This window comes from Cajanus cajan, chromosome 5, assembly GCF_000230855.2.
Source record: "Cajanus cajan strain Asha chromosome 5, NIPB_CcT2T_4, whole genome shotgun sequence".
In the NCBI taxonomy this organism is placed as follows: Eukaryota; Viridiplantae; Streptophyta; class Magnoliopsida; order Fabales; family Fabaceae; genus Cajanus; species Cajanus cajan.
In genome coordinates this window covers 3,393,475-3,405,207 of record NC_138521.1, presented here as the reverse complement: position 1 = coordinate 3,405,207, position 11,733 = coordinate 3,393,475, and the positions used below count along the sequence as shown (strand labels likewise).

Sequence of the window (11,733 nt, the reverse complement as noted above, 5' to 3'; positions counted from 1 at the left end):
AATAGTAAAATTATTATTCCGGAAAGCATTTTCTAGAAGTGCGTTTCTTATATAATTCTAAAAAGTTCTTTTTGGAACATTAAATTTAGTATTCCGGAAAAATATTTTCTAGAATTATGTAACAAGCACACTTCCGGAAAATACTTTCTAGAATAAAAAATTTACTATTCCTAAATATACTTTTTGGAACAAAAGCTTTATTATTCCGGAAAACACTTTCCGGAACAAATAGTGAGAAGAATTACTTGGAGGAAAAAATGCATATGGTTTGACACCTTTTTTTTCGATACTGAACCCGCTTACAACTTATAACAAAACTTATAACAAAACTAAAAAGGGAAGAGGATAATGTAAAAATTGAAAGGGAAGAAGGGGAGGTATGGAGGTGTGGAGAAAAAAGTAAAGAAGAAGAAACGGGGTGCACAAAGAAGAAAGAAGAACGGTGAGAAGGGAAGTATGAATCTGAAAAATTATAAGTTAGAAAAATATTGAGGATAATTTAGGAATTTATTATTTTCTAACTTATAATTTTTCAGATTCACACATCCATTCTCACCGTTCTTCTTTCTTCTTTGTGCATCCTGTTTCTTCTTCTTTACTTTTTTCTCCACACCTCCATACCTCCCCTTCTTCCTTTTTCAATTTCTGCATTATCCTCTTCCCTTTTTAGTTTTGTTATAAGTTGTAAGTGGGTTCAATATTGAAGGGAAATGTGTCAAACCATATGCATTTTTTCCTCCAAGTAATTTATCTCACTATTTCTTCCGGAAAGTATTTTCCGAAATAATAAAGCTTTTGTTCTGGAAAGTATATTTAGGAATAGTAAATTTTTTATTTTGGAAAGTATTTTTCGGAAGTGTTCTTGTTACATAATTCCGAAAAATATTTTCCGGAATACTAAATTTAATGTTCCGGAAAGAACTTTCCGAAATTATATAAGAAACACACTTCTAGAAAATGCTTTCCGGAACAATAATTTTACTATTCTAGATAATACTTTCCGAAATACTAAAATTAACGTTTCCATCAACATAATCATATTTAGTAATTAGAAGGATATTTGATGGAGATCACTAGGAAAAGTGAAAGATTAACTTCTCCTAAAATTCTCTCTAACTCGGATCTTCTTCAAAGGAGACTTGGAACTGCACTTCAAGCACTTGGGAAGGATGAATCACGGATTGGAATAGGCCTAAGCCTTGGATGGAAGTATCCAAGCTCAAGCATCAATGGAGTGCTCACTTCAAAGAGAAGGAAGAAAGGTGAAATCCTAAGGTTTGAAGGAGAACTCTCAAGGTGACTTTGAAAGGGGGAAACTCGGCCAAAGGCTCTCAAATTTCATTCAATATTCAAAGTGAGTACAATAAGGTGAAGGAGGGAACATATAGCTTCCGAAAATTAGGTGAACACTTGGCGCCACATGAATGGCCACCATGTTGGCGCCAAGTTTTGAATTCAAATTTGAATTTGAATTCAAAACTTGTCACACATGTGTATGACCGGTCCCATGGGTGCTTGGTGCATTTGGCTTTGATTTAGTGTGCATTTAGGGTTGAATTTAAGTCACACATGTTCAGCCAAGGTGGCATAATCCATGTGACTCAAAATGCAACTTAAATGCATGCTAAATTAAACCTAATTTTGCCTAATCCTCTTAAACTAATATTCCTCCTTAAATCCTACTCTAATGACCCAAATACAATGGTCCAACAAATACAATGGAAAAGAAAAAATTACAAGAATGAAAATGAGCCCAATATTGGGTACCAAAAGCCCAAAGGCCCATGAAGCCCAAAACTAGGCCCAACTAGCCTATAACCTAAAATGCTACTCTATATGGTCCAAAATACAAGACCAAAATATATGATACCTATACTAACATGATGTATACAAAACATATGAAAATAGCTATAACAAACTATGGCCCATGAAAAGTTCAACTTGGGCCTTCCCAGGCCCATAAGGCCCATTGGGCCCTGACTGGCCCAAACCTTCATGTCTAGCCAACTCCTCTTGGTTCTTTGAGTATGTCACCTCTTGCACTTCAAAGCATGATTCCATCAATATTTTAGGAATTTTATTTATAAAAAAAAGATTGGAGGTGTATTTATAAAAAATAGGAGGTGTATATATCATCACCCATTTAATAAAGCCGAATATGTTGGCCCACATATAAACAGCGTAAATAGTCCAATCCAGACCTAAGTGGAGAATATTTTGAGCACAACACGTCAATCAATACATGGGCGTAGCATCAATGAATATTGTTCAGACCAAACCAATGCGTCCAAACGAAAAGCGTCAATTTAACACGTTGAAAGTGATTGGACATGGGCATAAAGCCCAGTAATAAAAAATCCAACTGCATAGGCCTTCTTTGGCCCAACTTCAAGGAAATTATTTTCTACACTCAGAAGCGTGCTACACGGGAGAACAAGTTCTCTTCAGCACATTAGATATGGTGATGCTTTCTTGAGGAGTATGTAGCACATGATAAGGTGCACAAAATCTTAATTATTTAATGAAATAATAAACGGAAGAGATAAAGGATACGAGACATGCATAATTATATACATTTATCTCGAATAAGATTACCTTTTAAAGATGATACATATGATCCATGCGAAAAAAAAAAAATAGTATACATTTTTTTTTGGGACACACAAGCATCATTTATGCTCGTGGATGCTTTCAAATACTTCATTTTCTAATTTTAAATACTGTCACATGCATATTATATCCAAATACAGAATATTTCAAGCTATACTCAAGCCATCTACTCCTGCTACCAAGTACCAACCACCTAAACTTCTATCCCACCAAATACAATAACTTACAAGAACACAAAAGGGACCCCAAAAAAAGTAGTATGGTATAAACCCAAAAATTGAAAAATGCACTATTATTACTTCACCGGTAGCATCTATAGGCAGGAGTATACATAGAGCCCTCAGCAAACTTGACCAAATCTTTTGGTTGAGGAAGGCGAGTGGCCAAACCTGAGCAAGAATGTGAATTCAATTTCATTATTGTTCTAAAATTATTTACAATATTTCAAGGAGGAAAAAGTATTAGAAAAATGAAATATAAACTCAGTTAGTTGATCAGGGTGTGTGAGTGTTACAAAAATCCTTGATACCGTGGTTGATTCTCATGAATAGAAAAAGGGCTTTAGGTATTTAAAAGGAAAACTAAGGCTCACCAAGCTCATAGGACTTAGCAGCCACATTGGCAGCTATGTGTGCTGAAATCTTTCTGATGTTAGTAAATGGAGGGTATATGAGCCCTTTGTCATAGTCCTCCTGGCTCACCTGTGAAGCCAATGCCTCAGCTGTTCCAAGAAATAGGATTTGTCATTTAAGTTAGAAGATTGTCCCAAGCTTAGTATATGAGGAAATGTTTGAATCTTTCTAATGCACTTACAAGCTGCCAGAAGCAGATCATCATGCACTCGAATGGTTCCAGACATTATTAAACCAAGACCAAATCCAGGGAAAATGTATGCATTGTTAGCCTGATTAAAAAAGAACACATTCAAATTTAAATTCATTCGTATGATATGACAAATTTTTAAAATGTCTAAAAACTTTGTCAAGACCTGGCCAGGCACAAACACTTTTCCATCAAATTCAACTGGGGCAAATGGACTCCCACTAGCAAAAATGGCACGCCCCTATAGAAATGGAAATAGTCACTACTCATCCATGTCAATTTCCAACCAAATAATAGCAATCTAATTATACATATAGCTAGGTGATATTGTGATTATTATAATAGGAAGACAGTATAACTTTTTTTCACATTAGTACATTACCTCGCTCCAAGTATATGCTTCCTCCGCAGTGCATTCAGACTGTGATGTTGGGTTGGAAAGAGCAAGAATAATAGGTTTCTACAAACATTACAAACGATAGATAGATTAGCTCCGGTGGACTTCAAAAGGCATAGCAAGTAGATTGGAATATTACCTCATTATTGGAAGCCATGGCTTCAACGACATCTTTAGTAAAAGTTCTCCCTTGCCCTGATGTTCCAATTAACACTGTTGGCTTAATTTGCTGAGAAGAAAACATTGAAATGTGAGAAATTTGAAGCTACTGTTCTCTCTGGATGGGTGAGTGAGAGACACAGATCATACATTAATAGCATCTACAAGTTCCGTAACAGGTTCATGTTCATGAGCCCAAGGCTTCTTAAAATGTTGAAGTGATTCTTTACGGGAACTCACAATCAAACCCTGAAAAAGTAGGAACGAATAAAAGATTAATACAACGGAAAGCAAACAATTGCTTTCTACAGGAAGGAGCTAAATTGGATTTGGTACAACCTTTGAGTCCACCAACCAAATGTTCTTGCGCACTTCATCCAATGGGGTATTTGTCTGCAAAAACAATAGTTAGATTCTGGATAAATCTAAATCATTCATGCAATGCTGACATCATAAATCCAAGTATCTGACCCGTTTTGATGTTTCAAGTGCTATGAGTTCTGCTATTCCTGTGCCAGCCTGACAACCACAAACCATGCAATTCAAGTGAACAATTCGAAGTGATCTGATAATGTTCAATACTCTTTTTTTTCTTTCCCACCATTTTAATCTGATGTTGAATGATTAAACTTTCCTATCACTAAGAAACCATGAAGAAGGAAAAATGATCCCAAAATGTAGGGATGTTCACGGTTCAGTTTTTAGAAAAAATTAAACCAAACTTAACTGAACCCGACCATTATATAAAAACAATTCAGTAAACCATTTTTTATTAAGTGGATCGGTCAAATTTTAAAAATGGTTTGATTTTTTGTCCAAATAAATGAGTGCGGTTTGGTTATCCACTTTATACATATATATTTTTTAAAGAACCAAACCACTTTATATAAGTAATTTGGTTAACCGAACTGTATTTACATAATGGTTCGGTTCAAATTTTTTCTTAATTAAAACAGTTAGACTTTTATAATTCAGTTTAGTTTTGTATTGGTTCCATTTTTTCACACTCCTGCCAAAATGGTATTAAGTATTAACTTACCTCTCCAGCACCTAGGAATAAGAACCTGTGATCAGTCAAGTTTCCGCCAACCAATTTTAGAGCTGCAATTAGTCCTGCAAGGACCACTGATGCTGTTCCCTGCAACAAAGTGGATAGATTATAACAGATGATTATCAAATACCAAAGTATCCAAATTCATTATTTAACAAGGAAATTCTTACCTGAATATCATCATTAAAGACAAGGTGTGTTGATCTATATTTTTCAAGTAGATCAAAAGCATTGTGGTTTGCAAAGTCTTCAAACTAAAATATGGCAAAACAGAATCAGAAAATAGGAAAATTGAAATTACAAGTGTTGCACTTCCTGTCTGATAAAGCAAGAAATGATATCTTTGCATATACTGCTTAGTACCTGAACGAGGATTTTTTCACCATAATTTTGCTTGACTGCAGTCATAAATTCATTCAGAAGTTCAGCATATTCCTGGAACCGAAAACGTTGAAGGAAATTTACTATTATGGTATATTAGATGACAAGTTAAAAATGAGGCCAAGTAAAGAAAACAAATTACGAACCAACCTGACCAGTTACTCGTCTATGCTTGAGCCCTATATACAATTCATCATTCAACAACTTCTCATTGTTTGTACCCACATCGATGGTAATAGGCAAGCACTGAAACAGTTTGATATTATAATAACACGATTGTAATAAGAAGTGCAAGCCAAGCCACATATTAAAATGAAGTAACAGATTACAAGAAGTTTGTGACAGCATGCATAGTAGACTGAAAATACTTACAGAAGAAGGCCGAACTCCACCAAGTGCTGTATATAAAGAAAGTTTTCCTACTGGTATTCCCATTCCCTGATAATACAACATTAGTTACCGAAGGAGAAATTACCATATTAGATAATATAATACAAACATCATAAATTTTTATATGTGAACAAGTATGATAAAATTACCTGACAGCCAAGATCCCCAAGACCCAGAATTCGCTCTCCATCAGTTACAACAATGACTTGAATGTTCTTCTCAGGCCAATTCCCCAGCACTTCAAGAATCCTCCCTCTTTAAACCCCATCCAAGAGAAAATGGAATAATTACTTTTAGACAAATAATAGATACAACACATTCATCTAAAAGGTTAGAAGGACAGAGAATTCTAGGAGGATAAAGGTGCAACTGAACTCGAACTTACTTTTCCTTCAAACTTATATAAAGACCCTGAGGATGCATGAAGATGCTCCCATATTTCTGGCAAGCTTCACCAACAGTTGGAGTATACACAACAGGAAGTAACTCCTCAACATGATCAAGTAGAAGCTTGTAAAACAGCCTTTCATTTCTCTCCTGCAACACATCAAATAACAAACGGAAAGCAATACTCCATTATAATCCAATCCAAAAATTTGCAAATCAAATCACATAGAATGTTCTCCAAAGATACGATATTATAGTAATTAGTAAGGATATAACTATACAGACCAAACGAATAATTTCACCAATTTTTATAAATGTATTATTTTCTAATAACAAGTAAGGCGACTGCCAACTTAAACTAAAATGGACTAAAGAGCAACAGACTGAAAGCAAAATTCATTATATAACTCTCCTAGAAAGTAAGAAAAGGAATTGTTGACAAGGCCACCTGAAGATCCATCATTGCCATGTACTTGTGCAATGGAACTTCATACTGGCGTATATGTTGGATCAGTTTCTTCACCTGAACAAATGAATCACAAATAACCATCACAGTCATACACAAGCGAACCACTTGCAACATTTTTCCTTTCTTTCTAAAAAGAATAGCTACAGGTTAGACATGATTAACCTGAGTTTCTTGAGAAATAACTATTGGAGGAAGAAGGCCAGACAAGTAATGAGCATCCCTCTCTTTTTCAGTGAAGGCCAACCCTTTGTTAAAGCGTGGATCTCTCAACAAAGTATACCCACTAAAAAGCAAAAAATAAAAAATAAAAAATCCATTTACTCATTCATTCATTCAACAACCACAAACATGAACAAGAAGATGGAAGATAATCCATAAAGAAGACAATTTCCATTTTTAATTCTTCAAGCCACAATGCTTCTATGTTCCTACATTAACCATGTTTATATTACTTCACCGATATGTATTACTATAACTGATAACTATCTGTGAAGTATGCACAGTATCGAGATTGGATAAAATTTCACAATATTTTTAAAGGCCTGAATAATTCACTGATGAGTATCTGAGAGTATGGCAATATTTTTAAAGGCTTTGATAACTCACAGATAAGTATCTGAGAGTATCAGTATAGTATCGGATATTGATACATGAAGTAAATTGAAGTGTAGGCGTTTCATAGCTTACCTAGCAACAGAGACACTCCATGGAGTGACAAGCCGATCCTCCGAGGCCTTATCCTCGCCGTACACGTCGCGAACGCCGCCGCCGCAGGAGGTGGCGTTGTCATCGACGTCAGCCACCGTGGAACCACCGTTTATCTCTTTCTCCATCAAAACGCCACTGGTTGGAGCACAACACACCACCTTGGAAGGAGCAGAACACCTATTCCTCTGTGAAGCAGAACAGGAAGACCACCCACCTATGCGTGACTCGCACTGTGCACAAAGTTGACACGAAAATGGGAAGAGGAGAAAATTATATGAATGCCCAGGTAAACAAAAAACTCATCTCAACGAAATCAGGAAAAAAAAATCGTTTTCTTTTTGTTGGTGTTATACCGAATTGAAAGCAAAGAAGGAACAGAGGAGTTAGTGTATATGTGTGTGTGGAATGTGGATTGGAAATGTTATAGTTTACGACGAAGGAGCATGCATTGGAGGAGAACATGGTGGCAAAACAAATGTGTGTGAGAGAGAGAATTGCGGTGTGAATGAGAGGGAGAGAGACAAAGAGAGAGTCTTCAGGGGAGACAGAGGAAGCTATCCTCACTTTTCTTTCTTTCTCTCTTTCCCTCTTCCCCTGTTTTTCAAATAGATGGAGGCAGGGGACGTGACAAGGAAAGTGGACCATGAATGATACTACCTATATACTTTTTTTTTCCCAGGATAAACACCGTTTCTAATTATGTTATTAAATGATTTTTTACGACTGAATTTAATTTAAACAATGTCAAACTTCTTTAAGAACGGTGGATATACACTTTACTTATCAGTAAAAACAAAAAAAAACAAAAATACAAGAAAACAAGAATCAAACACTCATAATCACTAATGTGCATTTAGCAGTGAAAATTTTGAATTTAATTTTAATGTTGTCATTATAATTTTATAAATAAAAAAGCATGATTTATCATATATGTATATATAATATCTATTAACATCTTACTATTACCTTATACTATTAATTAATTATAAATTATATTATTTGTGATTTTGTAAAAGTTGAATATTTCTATTACACAACTTTTTATTGAGTGACTTTGTGAAAACTCTTTATACTATAAGTACATCAACTATTTTTTTATATTTTATATTATAATCTAAACCACTTAATAGAATTGGGTTTAAGTAATTTATACAAAATTTTGGATTCGAATCATGTTATCACATTTTTAAAAAATTGTAATCTAATTATATTTTTGTTATAAGTGTGAAGATATATTGAGTTTTATAATAGTTATTTTAAAAATTATATTTAAAATAATTGTTAATTTATTAGCAATATTAAAAAAATTTGCACTAACAATGTAAAAATTTCGAACTCTCATTAAATTTATTCTCTAATTTTTATATAATAAAAATAACATAATATTTGAACTTAAATTATTTAAAACGAAATGGTACATTATGAAAAATAAAATATAATTATAAATGTTCTTACCGGAGATCTGTCGTAGAGATGATCCGCTGGGTAAGATCGGCGAGCCTCCTTCGCTGGTACGTTGGTTGCTCCAAGATGGGGGTGGTACCTGCAAAAGAGACTCCGATGCTAAAGTTAGTCTTTGTGGATGTATGAGTCTCGTATAAGTAATGCACGTACTTGAGTATGAATTAGGGTTTTGTTGGGCCTTGGGCCTGAGATCAGTTATGACCTATTTGAATGCCGAGCTGACATCATATAGCGCGTGTCCGAGGTCACTTTGCGCTGAGATGCCGAGTTCAAGCTCGGCATGGCGGTACGGATAGTACACTAGCCCCCCGAGCTCCGAAGACCATGGGTCGAGGAGTTAAGACCGAGCTCATCAGAGAGCAGTGACCCTTCGTGTACGCCTTCCTGTCAAGACGCCATGTGTCATAAATGTCACTTCGTGTTCCGAAACGCATGTGCGGCGTGTTGATGGGGGTGACGGTTATGCAATGATGGTTTCGCCTCATCTTAATGAGCTTCATTAAATGTGTCATCAGGTGCTCTCTCTCTCCAACACGTGTCGTGGCCGTTTGAATTTTGGGAAGCCCTTTTCTCTCTCTCTCGTGCCTCTTCCTTTTTTCACTTTACTCTTTCTCCGTGACTTCTTGCGTACACTGCTTTCCTCGCTTCTGTTCATTTCCCACCTTCGTCTTCTCTGTTTCCGTCGCCGTTTCCGGCAACTGGGTTCTCCTCCTTCCTTATCGCTCTTTCATTTGTCAAAGGGGTACCAGGTACTTCGATTTCCCTGTTCTCTCTTTCTTCTCCAATCTTTCCCTCTTCGAGTCTTTTTGTTTTCTTGATGGCTAGAGAGAGTGGTGCCGCATCTTCTGCGCCTGCCAAGGGTAAGGCGCGCGGCAAAGCGGTGGCTACCGGAACGGCCGCTGATGAAGATTTTCGCAAGTGAACCAAGTTTCGAAGTAGTATTTAAAGATCGTCCTCAGGGATTTGCGTGTTTAGTAATTCTCGCTCAAATGATTTAAAAGAGAATGAGTTTAAAAATTCAATTGAATGAAAACAGATTCAAACAACACAATAAAGCAAACGTAGTAAAGACAGTGATTAAGAAACAAGGATTGGCTCAGAGCACTTGCTAACTCATAGATCTTCTTAAAATAAATGCAATTCTAATTTCATTAAGCTCAAAACATGATTCCTCAATGTTTTGAGTCTAACACTTCGCATTAAGAACAATAACTTGAACAATGTGACTAACCAAATCAAGTCTATTCCTAGAACAAGAAGTGATTAGGTGCAAGATTCAGTTCGGGTTTTCGAAAGCGTTTTCCAACTGGATTCAAAAGCCAAAATTCATACAACGGTTGATCAAGCCAAAATAAGCGTTAAACGAAGAATCCATACACAAATAATGAGATCAAAATGCATATATTTAAGAAGAATAGGAGTTAGTAGTTACATCTAACCAATCCTTAAGAAGTTTAGCCACCCATGGCCATTACAGAATCAAAGAGTGAAAAGAAGAAATTACAAAGCAAAGGATGAAGAAATGGAGTTGATCTTCGTTCCCAAAGGATCCAGCTTCCAAGTCTCTGTTCTTCCTTCGTTCTTCCTTCTTCACAAGCTTTTCCCCTGTTTTTCTCTGTTAAATTTGTGCTCTGTATTATGTATCCAGGTTCTCCTCCTTTTTCCCTTTTATATCAACTCTAAAACTAGGCAAAAAGTGAAATTTTTAACTCCACCGCTGCAGCTGTAGAACCACAGCTATGGCTGTGGAGAATCCTTCAAGGTGAAGTAACTTCTGGCGCTGCAGCTATAGCTCTGCAGCCATGGCTGTGGAGACTCCTTCATTATTAAGCAACTTCCTGAGCTGTAGTTGTGGAACCACAGCCATGGCTGTGAGTCTCTGTGGCTTACCTTGATTTCCCAAGCCTCAACGCTCAAGCCTTGGACCCTGCAGCTGTAACTTCAAGTCTCTGGAACCAAAAATGATCACTCCAGATTTCCACAGCTATAGCTGCAGAACTACAGCTATAGCTGCAAGTCTCTGGACCTCTAAATCCTTCCCAGACTTCCACAGCTCGAGCTCCAGATCCACAGCTATGGCTGTGGATCTCTGCCTAGCCAAAAGATCCTGCACAAAATGAAAAAATTCATTAAGATTGCTACTACTCCTCTACTCTTATAGTATGACTTAATTCTATAAATTAAAGGGGTGAAATACATATATATTATCTACAATTATATATAAAGATTGCCAAAAGTTGAGTGCAAAACATACAAAAAAGGACACTCAACAGCTTCCGCCGAAAAGAAAAAGGTAGAGAACCCACCTAAGGATCTCGTCCCCGGTGTTCCTAGCTACGACTGGGTCAGGCGTGACGTGGGGGAGTGCCAGAGTGTGTTCAGGTCGTTCATGGAGATTAATGCGATTCGAAAGTCGCATAGGATCTGTGATTCTTCCGTCTCCAAGTTCATCCGGCTCGAGCCTTGTCGGCCCGATGAGCGTGTCTATATGAGGGGTCCTTCTGACCCTTCTTTCTTTTATGTATACCAGTGTTTCTTTAGGGATTTAGGTGTCTGTCTTCCTTTCACTCAATTTGAGTGTGACTTTTTGAATTTTATCAACTCGGCGCCTTGCCAGTTGCACCCCAATAGCTGGGGGTTTTGTTGGGCCTTTTAGGTCCTGTGTTCGGCCTTGGGGATAGAGGTGTCTCTACCCGTTTTCCTTCATTTTTACCAGTTGAAAATGGGTGTTCCTCCTTATGGCTTGATGTCCCTGAATGGGAGTAAGGTTGGGGGTCTTTTTTCCCTTTACTCCTAGTCATATAAAAATTTTAAACAAGAGTTCTTCCGGGTGGCGCTTGTGGATGTCAACCCGTTAGAGGATGGGGCATTTTATTTTGGTGGGTTGCCGAAGTT

At 36.7% G+C, this 11,733-nt stretch overlaps 1 protein-coding gene across 2 annotated transcripts; it reads right to left on the bottom strand.

Annotated features, from left to right (window-relative positions):
- Positions 1-1,317: 1,317 nt before the first annotated feature.
- Positions 1,318-8,849, bottom strand: LOC109809804 (NADP-dependent malic enzyme 4, chloroplastic). Of its 2 annotated transcripts, none has more exons than XM_020373205.3 (20): positions 8,830-8,849; positions 7,354-7,604; positions 6,829-6,949; positions 6,646-6,720; positions 6,196-6,347; positions 5,960-6,065; positions 5,793-5,858; positions 5,571-5,666; positions 5,403-5,474; positions 5,210-5,293; positions 5,028-5,126; positions 4,460-4,507; positions 4,328-4,381; positions 4,139-4,237; positions 3,969-4,058; positions 3,815-3,892; positions 3,599-3,673; positions 3,424-3,514; positions 3,203-3,331; positions 1,318-2,999 (listed from the first exon to the last, which is right to left on the bottom strand). In XM_020373205.3, exons 2-20 carry the CDS (start codon positions 7,497-7,499, stop codon positions 2,911-2,913), a joined length of 1,770 nt encoding a protein of 589 aa, XP_020228794.1. In that variant the 5' UTR covers positions 7,500-7,604; positions 8,830-8,849; the 3' UTR covers positions 1,318-2,910. The 2 variants fall into 2 exon arrangements, with proteins under 2 accessions (XP_020228794.1, XP_029129525.1); XM_029273692.2 differs by lacking the exon at positions 8,830-8,849 and adding an exon at positions 7,728-7,981.
- Positions 8,850-11,733: the final 2,884 nt, after the last annotated feature.